Source organism: Micromys minutus, assembly GCF_963924665.1.
Source record: "Micromys minutus genome assembly, chromosome: 32".
Classification (NCBI taxonomy): domain Eukaryota; kingdom Metazoa; phylum Chordata; class Mammalia; order Rodentia; family Muridae; genus Micromys; species Micromys minutus.
Window position 1 is genome coordinate 18,651,382 of NC_137967.1, and position 13,021 is coordinate 18,664,402.

Below are 13,021 nucleotides of genomic sequence, written 5' to 3' on the forward strand. Positions count from 1 at the left end.
TGAGATAGGGTCTGTCATTAGCCAGGAACTCTCAGCTGCCTCTCTGTCGGTCTGTCACCTAAGAGTTCTCCCTTTACCCCTCATAGCTAGGACTATAACCATGAACCACCAGGTCCAGCTTTTTCTCTGGGCCATCTCGCCAAACCCATATTTCTTTACTTTCTAGACCCCCTCTTTTAAAAATGAAGAAGCTGAAGCGACGTGGAGACTGTAATCCTAGCACTTCGGAGACTGAGTTCAAGGCTAGTGTATCCATGGTAACATTCTGCCTCCAAGCTCAAGGATGCTTGGGGTCTATGAAGCCATTTCAGGCCAGCCAGGGTTGTGCAATGAGACCCTCTTTCAATACCAAATAAATAAATAAATAAATAAATAAATAAATAAATAAATAAATAAGTGGCACCTAGGCAAAGAGGGGCAGAATGACTTTTCTTCACTTCCCTGACGACACCTGGCATGGAAGGGTTTGATTTCAATTCAGGTGGCATGATTTAAAATCGAAGGTGCTTCTCAACCTATCGGTCATGACCCCTTCAGGGTCAAATAACTGTCTCACAGGGGTCACGTGCCAGACATCCCGCAGTGGCAAAATTACAGCGATGGAGCAGCAATGAAGTAATCTACAGTTAGGGGGTCCCCACAAGGCAGGAATTGTATTGAAGTGTCGCAGCATTAGAAAGGTTTACACCCACCACTGCTTTAGGCAGTATTTCATTATGTAACCCACGCTGGGAACCTGCTGTGTAGCCCAGGCCACGAACCCCCGGCCATCCTGCCTCGACCTCCCGAATGCCGGATCACAGGCTGGGAGACCATGTGCAGCTCAGATCTTCTCTCAAGCACCCACCCTCTGGCCTTCCCAGCAACGAGAGGACTGAGGCTGTCTGTGCACTCCGTGGTCCTACCTTCCCTCCTGTCCACCTGTAACCTCCCTGTGACGTGTATCTACTTATTTTGTCTGTGGGAAGGAGAACACACATTCTGTGGGTTTCGTGGAGTAACTGAAGTTCTCAGGCTTAGTAGCCAGAACCTGTTACCCTTTTCCTTTTTTTTTTTTTTTTTTTTGATACAAGGTCTTGTATAACCTTCGCTCCGTTTTGAAAACAAAAACGACAAAAGATTAAAGAGGTGGACGAAAGTCAGTTAACTCACTATACAAAGTAACTAAATCTTTATTGACACCTTCCTGTGCCAGACAGAACACACAGAGGCAAGACCCTGTCGTGGAGCTGTCCACAGACTCCTAAGGAAGACTAGACAGGCGACCAGCTTCCTGAACAGACGCCGGGCAAGCGCAGCGCTCAGAGGATGAAGCCATTGTCCACCTGCCTGGCCATCTTCCGGCCTGTCAGGAAAACGGGAAGAGGAGGAGGCTTTGCTATGGATTCTCCGGGCCTCTCTCAGCCAGTAGATTTCTCTTCCCTTTGTCCTGGTCACCATCAGGAGGAATGCTGTGGCCGCATCCAAAAAGTAGAGCCATCCCAGCGGAGTATTTACAACAGTAGACTGATTCCCGAAGCTGCAAACCAGTGCAGTTGGAACTGGGGATGCTGGGGGATGGGGGCGGAGCCAGTCCAGTCGAGTGAGAAATGGAAAGAGTTGGTACCACGGGGCCAGGGAAACAAGGTGAGACGGACGTTTCGAGATGAGACAGACGTTCACAGCATCGCACCAGCAACCACAGTCAACAGAACTACTGATACCCAGGACCCCAGAGGGCCAGAGCCTCCTTTAGCTGAGACTTGGGACTCACCTTTTTCTAGATACTTCCCCATATTGCTGCGGTCTTGGTGGCCCGCAGCACCTTCAGTCAACCGCGCCCCCTCTTCCTGTTTGACCTCGCGTTCTATTTCGTGGGGAGAAGTGTGGCTGGCTTGGGCTATGGTAGGCTTGGTAGTAGAGGTGGCCGTGGTTGGGGCTGTTGCAGAGCTCGTGCTGGAGGAGTTCTGGACCCGAGTGGATGGGGCTGCGGTGGTTGGAGGGGGCAGCAGGACTAGGGGTGGGATTCGAGGGGAGAAATAGGTCTTGTTGCGTAGGTCAGAGTTACAGCGGGGCCCCTGGCAGCAGGAACCGCTCAGTGTGAACCCTGGACCCGTCACCCCATCCCGGGTGCAGGTATCGTCCTGGACGCAGCCTCGGACAGGTAAGGACACCGTCACATTGGCTGTCAAGAGGGAGACACAGAAAGGTCTGTCACTGAACAGATAGGGGTTAGCGTAGCCCAAATAAAGTTTGGGGACTTCTTAACTCTGCCCCCACTTGCTGCAAAGCGTAGTGCTGCTGGCATCCCCCACGATGGACAGTATTTCCCCCAAAACGCTTTGAGAAGGGTGGAAGCCAAGTTCCAGATTCCTCTTGGAACAAAAGGCTTTAGCAGAGATACATCTGTGAGCAGAACTCAAACATAATCTTAACTTTGCCTCTCTCAGCCGCCTGCTAAATTTAGTCTTAGAGTCTCTTAGAATCTGAAGTCGAGATCCTGAGAAACACCTGGCACTAGAAGGAATTGAAAAACTTCACCTGCCATGGAGTGAGGACCAGCCCCTCATTGGGGATCCTAGGCAGAGGCTCTACCACTGAGCCACGCCCCAGCCCCTCACTGGGGATTCTAGGCAGGAGCTCTACCACTGAGCCACGCCCCCAGCCCCTCACTGGGGGATTCTAGGCAGGGGCTCTTCCACTGAGCCACGCCCCCAGCCCCTCACTGGGGGATTCTAGGCAGGGGCTCTACCACTATGTCTCCAGCTCCAAACTCCATCTTGTAATATTGTGGAACAAGTGGGACACCTAGGCTGTCAAGGCTCAAACGGAATTTTTCATGTTACACAGGCAAAAAGCTTGTAAGTTTAAACCTGTCTTAGTTCATGGTCTTCCATTCTGTATCTATAGGCATGTTTTCGTTCTCTCTCTCTCTCTATCTATCTATCTCTCTCTCTCTCTATCTATCTATCTCTCTCTCTCTTCCTCTCTCTATCTCTCTTTCTCTCCCCCTCCCTCCTTCTCCCTCCCTCCCTCCCTCCATCGCAGGCGCAGGCCTCTATAAATAAACTATAGTCTATGCGGGTAATTTATACCTCCATTTCCCACGATGCTGTAGAACAAGGCAAGTTAAAAAGCAGTCCCCACCGTGTTTGGGGTGGGGGAAGGGCAGAGGGGTGACCCTTTCGATGAAGCGCTCCCCCTAGGACAGCCATCACAACTCCAACAGGTCTCAAGCTTCTTGGGGGAGGAGGGGGGCTCACCTGCCGTCAAGGTGACGTTACCATCGAAGCAGCCCTTGTAGACACGGCCGCTGGCGTTGTAGCAGTTCACAACCGGCGGCAGGGCGCCGTGGCACTTCTCCCGGCTCAGCCCCACACAGCTGTAGCACTCTGCACCGTTGGGCTCGTAGGCACTCTCATTACCTGGGGGGAGCAGAAACAGAAAGGGAAGGGTCAAGAGGGTGCAACTGTCTACTCCGGAAGCCAGGGCAGGAAGATAGCAAGTTCAAGGCCAGCCTGTCCTGCAGCGATCTAGACAACCACAGCTCAACGGGGCGAGCTGAACCTGTGACCCCACCCCTTATCTCCTAGCCCCACCTCTTACTCCTAGCCCCACCCCTTATCTCCTAGCCCCACCTCTTACTCCTAGCCCCACCCCTTATCTCCTAGCCCCACCCCCAGTATGGACCTGAGGCGCAAGCCCCTCCAACCTCTGCAGCCCTGCCTCGGCTTGCCTTAGCTCCCATCCCTAGTGTGGCTCCGCCCGCGACCGACCTGCAGGGTTGAGGCCTCTCGAAGTGAGGTTGAGCTTGGCGTTGCATCGGTCCTCGGTGCACTGCTGTAGCTGAATGAAGGCCAGGAGCCCGTGAAGGTCCAGCCCGCGGTCGTTCTTGCCGGGGAGTCCGGAACCGCAGCCCCGCACCGCCACAGAGAGTTGCCCGTGGACTGCGGAGGAGAACGGGGTGGGGTCAGAGCAGACCGGGCCGGTGGGCGGAGCTCTGAATGAACAATACTCCTGGATGGCCAGGGTCAGCCAGTGAGGACCTCAAAGAGAGCAGATCCCTGGGCAGAGAGCTACAGATGGGGGGTTGGGGTGTCCAAAGGGAACAGGCTGATTGACAATCGCAACAACCTGAAGAGCCGGGCTCAAACTGAAGCCTTAATAACTACGTGAAAAGGGGGAGGAGCCTCAGAAAGTAGCTTCAGAAGGATCCGACTAAGAGGCTGGAAGAAAAGGGGTTTTGAAAAGGCTAGGAGATAAACATGGTGGTGCAAGCCTGCCATCCCAGCTCTGGGAAGGCTGAGGCAGTGGGGTCTGGAGTTCCAGTCTAGCTTGTATTGCATAAAGGGACCCTGCCACCAGCAAAAGCGGACCTGGTGGTACAAGCCACTAGGTGACTCAGGAGGCTGAAAAGGGCACTCATAACCACAAGGGCCTGTCCGAACTTCATGGTGAGCTCAGGGGCCAAACTGAGCAATCCAGCAAGACCTTGTCTCAAAATACGAACCTACAAGGGGCCGAGCGAGCTCGGTGCGAAGTGCTTATCCGGCCTGTGTGTGCTGGGTCTGAGGTCAGACCACAAGTTCATGCGGATGCACAGAGAGGAGGCCCTGTATCTGACTTGGGGAGGGTGGGATTTCCGAGTCAGGGGTCTGGAAACTGAGAGACTTTAAGGGTGGAGTCTGACTGGAAACCTCAGTGATCCCTTTCAAAGGATTCCACTAAATAATAATCTGTGTTGGTCAGTAAAGCATTCCTGCAGGGAGTGAGGGAAAGTGGTAAAGATGTCCGTCCTGTACAGGTTGCAACTATCAGAGCACGCCAACCCCCCACCCCGCTCCCACCCCGCCTCCGACTCCCCGCCTTGCCTTCTGTCGGTCTACCTGCCTGAGCTCAAAGAAAGAAGGGCGAGACTGCGCTGCAGGGTCTCAGCCAGGCTTGAAAGGGAAAGGCGTGGCCAGAATCTGAAAGGTCTCTAAGGAGGCGGAGCCTCACTGGAGGAGTCGGGAAGGGGTAGTCCGGGACCACCGAAGGGCACTTACTGGTCTCCACCGCCCCCACAGCCTCGGTACAGACGTCCACTCCGGGACCACATTTGACTGTCTTCATCTTGTGCGGAGAGCATCCGTCATCCGCCTTCTGCACGCAGCTGTAGCACTCCAGGGCTTGCGCTCCTGCGGGCAGAACCCAGAGTTCTTTGTTAAAGCCTTCTCCTCACAGGGACAAAGCTTTTCCCAGTGGCCTCTGTCCCGAGGTGAAACCCAGCACAGCAGTAGAAGCCCTCCCACAAGTTTCGGGGTGCATGACACACTGACCCTTTTTCTTCTACACCCTGAGCCTGCCTTGGGAGCTTTCCCCTCTCCTAGCTGCCTAAGCCTGAGGGAGGGGATCCCCGCCGTGGAAACCCCTCTCTTAGGGTGGGGGAGGGTGCCCCTCTCAGCTGCCTGCTCAGTGAAGGAGAACTTCCCTACAGCCCCTCTCTGCCCAGGACAGGGGCAGTTGAACTGCCTTTGGCTGTGTTCAACTTTTCTTAAAAAGGATTTTCTGGAAAGAGCTGGGGGATTATCTTCCTTACCTCCCCCACTCTACCTTCCTGGCCACATACTCACCTTCACACAGCAGAAGCGGTAGCAGCAGCAGCCATCTGGTGGTCCCCATCATTGTCTGAGTATCTCCTCTCCTGGCAGTGCCCATAGCTGTGTCCTGCTCTCTCCGCGTCCCCCCTGGGTGTGCCACCTTCCAACCCGGGCCCTCTTACCTGAGCCTCAGATGAGTAACCTTCCCCGGGGCAACCCTGGCCTTGCCCAACCAGGCCAACTCAGCGTCCGCTGTGGGGCGGGCCCGCCTCTAGGTGCGTCACCCACAGGGAGAGAGAGCGGCCCCTGCCCTGTACCCTTGCCAAGAAGGGAAAGGGCGGGAGTAGAGATTCCCTTCAGTCCCCTAGATAAAAGTTTGTGTGGGTTTCAGAGGCAGAGGGAGTACCAGAATTCAGGGTCGGCTGGGGTCCTGAACCTATGTGGCATGCCTGCCTGCCTTCGCTGGAGGATTGGAGACCCTGAGGCAGAACTCTGTCTTTGCAGAGCTCCCAGTCTGATGGCAGATACAGATATTAATTAAATAATTGGGAAAACTGTTATTTACAAGTCAGGCGTGGTGACTCATGTCTGTAATCACAGCACTCACGGAGCTGAGGCAGGAGGATTGCCATGAGTTTCAGGCACGGTGATTCCAGGCCTCACTAAACTGCAGAAAGAGATCTTATCTCAAAAAGCCAAAACAAACAACTTAGTTATGAGTTACAAGAGGTTAAGGCTGTGGAGGAATATGGATAAAGGGCTACAGGCTGAGTTGGAATTGAGAAGTGAAAGGACTTTTCAATATGGTTAAGCTGGGAAATACTGTCAGGTGTCTACTGAGAGGTGATGGAAAAGGTATATAGACCCAAAATACGTTGCATACGTGGCCGAAAGTCTCAAAGAATGAATAAAAATTGAAAACAAGTCTTGAACACCTGTCATGGGTGCTAGGCAATGTAATAAATCCTTTAAATTAAAAAAAAAAGTGATTGGAGAAGTAGAATAGTTCCCTAGGGGTCAGCAGTAGAGCCCCTGGCTAGAATCCCCCAGTGAGGGGCTGGGGGCGTGGCTCAGTGGTAGAACCCCTGCTTAGAATCCCTCAGTGAGAGATAAGATAGTACTTAAGGTTTAGTGGTAAAGCATTCGCCTAGCATGAGTTCCATCCCCAATATCGGCTCAATAAATAAATAAATAAATAAATAGATAAATATTAAAAAACCAAGAGTGGTCCCTTCAGCCTATGCACTGTTTAGGTTCAGCAGTGGAAAGTCTCGGTGGACGGTATATACAGCTACACAGTTGGATCTTTAAAACGGTGACTCAAAGAGACCAGGAGCAAGGCAAGGCACGCACCCTGACTTTGTTCGTCTGGAGTTCTCAAACAGGCCAGACGAGCCCACAGGGATGGGTTGGTTTAGAAAACGAACAGAGGTTCCCTCCGAGTGAGTCTTGTCCCAGAAGATGCTCTTCCTTCTCCTCGGGAGGAAGGTTTTATAAGTGCGGTAATACACAGAATTGCTGAGCATATACTTAGACACTTTACTGTCTATACGTCATTCTTCAAGAAAAAACTCAAGGAAGATGAGCTGGGCCTGGTGGCACAATACTATAGTTCAGCACGTAGTAGGAGGCCGAAACAGAACTTAAGTTTGACTGGAGTCTGGGCTGCATAGAGAGACTATATCTAGGGAAGGGGGCGGGGGGGGGGCAAGTGAGATGGTTCGGCACATAAAAACACTGTTTCCAAGCCTGAGGGCCTCAGTCGGATCCCTGGGATCCACGTGGTAGAGAGATGAGAAATTGATCCCTAAAAAGTATCTTCTGCCTTCCACATATCTGTACCGCAACACATCCTCCAAATAATGAATCAATAAATGTAATGAGACAGAATCGTAGACCCTACACAATGAGCCGGTAGAGAAATCAAGAGTAACAAAGAACAAGACCGTGGGTTGGGGGATGGGGGAGGGAGGAAGGGAGGGCAGGGCATAATAGTTCATGCTTAAAAATCTCAGAAGCTCAAACAGTAGGACTGCACTGAGTTTGAAGCCAGCCCGGGCTACATAGTAAGACCCTATTTCAAACTCCCCTCCAGACTTGATAAGGGACACAGGAAAACCGGAGCCACTGGGCGGTTTTCCAAATAAAAAAGGAAAGTTTGGTGGCGTGCCTGGCATGGGCAAAGTCTGACTTCTATCTCCAGAGCTTAGGGGGAAAAATGAATAAGACAGAGACAGAGGCAAGAGGATGTAAAGTTTATCCTCAGTCCTATAGGAAAATTTGAGACCATCCTGGGCTACATGAGAGGCTTACGCCAGGGTGAAGGAGAAAGGAACCAACCAGCAACTGTCAGGAGTTGTCCTTGAGCCGTGGGATTTGGAGTAGACACCCTGACCTAGGCCAGGGTCGCCTGTGACCATGAAGGACCACCTGCAGGACTACGGGTCACAGGAACAAACAAGATCTTTATACCAATCATCATGTGACCCCACAAGCCCACAGTCTGCTGAACACAAGCAGCCGCTCAGCTTATTAGGTTTCAGTTTAAGCCTAGCCTCGCTCTTCCTGCCTCATAAATCAGACTTACAAAGACTCTAACTCTGTCCTTGTTCTGAGACAGGATCCAATGCAGAGCAAAACCCCAATTCCTGGCACTGCCAGGCAAACCGTATCTTTACAAATGTGTCTCTCTAGCCAGGAGTGGCAATCCAGCCTGGAATCCCAGTACAGGGCAAATGTAGAGTTCGAGGCCTTCATCCGGTGTACATAAGTTCTAGGTGAGCCTGCGCTACATGAGACGCTGGAGAGAGAGAGAGAAAAAAAAGAAGACAAACCGTTTGTAAGAGGAAGAACTAGCAGGGATTACTGATGAATCAAATGGGAGGGAAGCCTAAAGGTGTGGCTCAGCTTCATGTAGCTCAGCAGTACAGCGCTTGCTTAGAATCCAGTGAGAGGCTGGGGCGTGGCTCAGTGGTAGAGCCCCAGCTTGGAATCCCCCAGTGAGGGGCTGGGGGCGTGGCTCAGAGGGGCTGGGGGCGTGGCTCAGTGGTAGAGCCCCTGCCTAGAATTCCCCAATGAGGGGCTGGGGGCGTGGCTCAGTGGTAGAGCCCCTGCCTAGAATTCCCCAATGAGGGGCTGGGGGTGTGACTCAGTGGTAGAGCCCCTGCCTAGAATCCCCCAGTGAGGGGCTGGGGGCGTGGCTCAGTGGTAAATCTCTTGCTTAGCATTCATGAGTTTCTGGGTTAAAAGAAAAGAGGAAGGAGGTTTCTAAGTCCATTTTGTGACCTTTCTTGTTATGAATTCCGTTCTCTAACACTAAGAATAACCATGACAGCAATGATACTGATATCCATGAATCGAGCATTTGCTTTGTACCAGGAACTATTCGGAGCAACAGCCTTCGAGGCTCTCAGTCCTCTCCCCTAAGGTGAGGAAAGCGTCTGCTGTCACTGAACACTTGCTCTGTGCCTAGCACTTATTAGGGCACAGAAGCTCTGCCAAGGGAGGATGGAGCCCATTTCACAGAAGAGGAAATTGAGGCTCGGAGAGGCTTGGGAGTAGCAGAAGTGGGATGTGAGCTCTGCTGCCTCCAAAGCCTTTAATGTCACTTGTCACTGTCAGCGTCTTTTCTGGGGTTTGCTGTTTTGTTTACTTGGTTATCTGGTTTTATTTTATTTTGTTTTTGCATTTGTTTTGTGGTACAAGGTTGTTTTGTGGTGTTTGCTCACAATACGGGGCATGAAACCCCAGGCAGGCTTCAAACGTACTTGGCAAATGTTCTACCCTGAAGTTACTTCACCAGATCTCTTTTTACCCATTTGTGTGTGTGTGCGCGCACGTATATATTTGTGTATATGTGTATATGAATATATGTTTGTATATATGTGTGTATGTATGTGTATGTATGACTAAGTGTGTATGTCTATGTGTGTATGTATGTGTGTGTATATGTATGTGTGTATGCCTAAGTGTATATGTATGTCTCTGTGTGTATGTGTGTATGTATGTATGTGTATATGTTTGTATATATGTATGTGTGTATGTATGTGTATATATGTGTATGTGTGTGTATAAATGTGTATATGTGTATGTATGTATATGTGTGTATATGTGTATGTATATGTGTGTATGTATGTGTATATGTGTATATATATATATGTGTGTGTATGTGTATGTGTGTATATATGTGTATATGTGTATGTATGTATATGTGTGTATATGTGTATGTATATGTGTGTATGTATGTGTATATGTGTATATATATATATATGTGTGTATGTGTATGTGTGTATATATGTGTATATGTGTATGTATGTATATGTGTGTATATGTGTATGTATATGTGTGTATGTATGTGTATATGTGTATATATATGTGTGTGTGCACCCACATGAAGGATGCATGCACACACCTGTCTGCAGGAGAACACACCAGTGCTCAGGCTGTGGAGGACAGAAGGCGTGTCCCATGTCCTGCTCAGTATCATCTCCACTGACTTCCTTCTAGGCAGAGTCTCTCCCCGAATCCAGAATGAGGCTGGTGGACAGCAGGCCCCAACAATCCTCCTCTACCTCCCCAAACTGAGGTTCCAGCTGTGTGGGGACCACTTGGCTCTGTGTCTCCATGGCTCCCATCTGCGTACTGGAGACCTCAATGGTGGGCTGACCACAGCGGCTGCTCTGGGTCCCGTGTCAGATGTATGCGAAAGCTTCAAGCAGTTCTGGGTGCTGCAAAAGCCTTAGCGCTCATAACTTAGATTGTGATGTTATTGGCTGTTTATATTGATTATTGATAGCTCCTAGGTCTTTGGCTCTGGCTGTCTCCTAGGCAAGGTGTTGTGCTGTGATGCAGGCCCGCAGTCCCCCACTTAGAAGACTGAAGTAGGAGGATTGCAGGTTCAGGGCCAGTCTGGGCTACCAAATGGTGGACCTTCGAGATAGATTACAGGGTGTAACCGCTCACCACCAAGCCTGACCAACCCTGAGAACCTGGGTCCCCAGGGCCCACACTGTGGGAGAGAATAATGCATTGTCCTCTGACCGCCCCATGTGCCCAGAGGTACACACAATAATAAACAGCATACACTTTGTAAAAAAAGAGAGAGAATACACCAGTCTTAATATACGCAGCCTGTTCAGAGAAGTGGAGCATGGTAGCCATTCCTCAGAGGGGGAAACTGAGTCCCAGAGAGAAGGCTAGTATTCCCACAGGCCAGTGGGGGCCAGTCTGACGACTAGGGTAGAAAAGAGCAGCTAGATTCAGAAAAAAATCTGCTCCCCAGTCCCTGCCCAGCGCCTCTGTTCTCAGCAATGACAAGCACCCCAGTCACCTAGGTGGGGTCACCTGTCATCCAGGGAAGACTCAGAGAAAGTGAGCAGTTCTTGTGATGCCGTTCACAACTGGCTCAGGATCCCAGGCCAACTCTGCTGTGTGACCCTGAATTAATATCCTTCCCTCTCTGAGACTCCAAGGCATCTTTTGAAAGAATTAAAAAAAAAAAAAAAAAAAATAGGGTCTTACTTTATAGCCCTTCATAGTCCTTTTTGTCATAAAGGAAAAGGTGTCATAAAGGAACAGGAATTGGAATCTGGCACTGGACAGACCGAAATTTTAATCCTGCTGTGCAACTCCAGGTAACCCCCTCTCCCTCTCTGGAGGACTCTTTGTCAAATAGGGCTGCAAACTCCAGGAGAGACAAAAGTCCTAGTGAGTAGCCCAAGGGTGATACTGCTGTGTTTTAGGCTCAGGAGGCCCCACAGGCCCTACGAGCTCCGGGAGCGTGGGAGAGTTTCAGAGGAGGAACCCCAACTGGTCAGACCAGAAGATCAAGCATCTTGGGAGGGAGTGGGACCCAGGGTGGGGGTTCGGCTCCTGCTCAGACCTGCCTGGATTTGGGCTGCTGACCTGAACCTGGCCAGGACCCAGGGAGCAGGAGGCTGTTTGGTTGATTTGCATTTTTATTTATGTGTTTATTTGCTTGTTGTTTATGTGTTGTTTGTTTCCCGGGACTCTTTACTTTTGCCCTATTGGAGATGGAACCAGGAGTCTGGCGCCTGCTAGGCCAGGTCCCCGCCTTGAACTACTACCCCGTGTCACACACCCCCTCCCCCCCACCCACTGGGACTGTGGGATTCTCCTACTTGCCAAGGATCTGGAGAGGGGTTCCTACACAAACAGAGAGGTCTCATCAGAGGCAGCCAAGACACAAGCCTCCCTGACATGCCTGGGGCTTTGTCTGGGATGAGTTTCTGGTCCTGGAGGCCTGGCAGGCTTGATCCATTGTTCCCCACACTTGACTTACAAAACACAGATTTAAATCGAAATTAAGAGCTGAGCCTAAAGGTAGGCAGGCACTCTTCTGAACAGAGACTCAACTTAGAGCTACTCTGACCACCAGACTTCTTAAAGCTGGCCGGCTTCACAGGACCTGCCTCTGCCTGGGCACCAGTTTGGGGACATCCCAGATGAGACCTAAGGGACAAAGAGAGACAGCCCAAGAGTTTTCTGATGGCCTCTTTCACAGCTGTCCTTCACCCTCAGAACCACTTTCTCACAAACGGATTCAGTTCAATACCTAGACCTTTCCACCTGCTGAAGACACACTAGGGATGACACAGCCTAGGAGATCGGGTGCCAGGAATGACCCAGGGCAGTCAGGGCCAGCATAGAACAGTCAGATTGCAATAAGGATGGGCAAGCAGAACTATGTGACTCAGCCAAGACAACCAAGGAGGGCTTCCTGGAAGAGGGAACATGCCTCATGTAAGTCAGGAACCAGAGATGGTCTAAGTACCTAAACAAATGGAATAAGCAAGGAGCCAGAGGTGGCAAAGGCCCCTCTCCCTTCTGTCTAACCCTTATGGAATGACAGGTGTCGCTGGGAGCCACAGGGCAGGATGGGAGGGCTCAAAAGGAATTGCTTGGGTCATCTGGGAATCGGAATTGGGGGCTTTCTGGTGAGGCCACCTTACAAAGGTTAGAGAGCAGAGGGGGAAGTCCCTAAGGAAAATTCTGGAGAGAGGACACACGTAAGTTTCTAGAGCCTACTCGAAGCTGGCTGGTCAAACGTTCATGGAGGCAGATAAATCCACATACTAAAAACTCCAAATCACAGAAGACTGAGGCCTCATGTCTGCCCACCGCTTCTCCCATACATGCATGACCTTAGGGGGTTGCAAAACCCTTGGCTCAGGACTCCTGCTGGGGACTGTGAGGCCCCCAGGACTTCAGCACTGGAACCCACACCACAAACCCTGCTTTGTTTTTTTTTTTTTTTTTTCCACCGTGTTTAATGCGGTATAAGGGGAGCACCAATAAATAGTTCCTTCCGCCCCTGTAGCCTTCCTCCTGCCCCCAGGCGGGGCCTCCAGGGCCTGGCGACGACGCCGCTGGAAGTCACCTGCAGCCCAGACCTCCAGGGCTCAGGCCAGCTGAGCTGGGGCGGCTGCAGGACCCGGGAGGAG

The 13,021-nt window shown here is 51.1% G+C and overlaps 1 protein-coding gene across 1 annotated transcript; it reads right to left on the minus strand.

Annotated features, from left to right (window-relative positions):
• Positions 1-1,658: 1,658 nt before the first annotated feature.
• LYPD3 (LY6/PLAUR domain containing 3) lies at positions 1,659-5,676 on the minus strand (the record flags this gene model as incomplete). The annotated part of the gene is made up of 5 exons (XM_080908524.1): positions 1,659-2,164; positions 3,243-3,404; positions 3,756-3,926; positions 5,025-5,156; positions 5,592-5,676. The coding sequence occupies 5 exons, from the start codon at positions 5,674-5,676 to the stop codon at positions 1,659-1,661; spliced, it is 1,056 nt and encodes a 351-aa protein (XP_080764650.1).
• Positions 5,677-13,021: the final 7,345 nt, after the last annotated feature.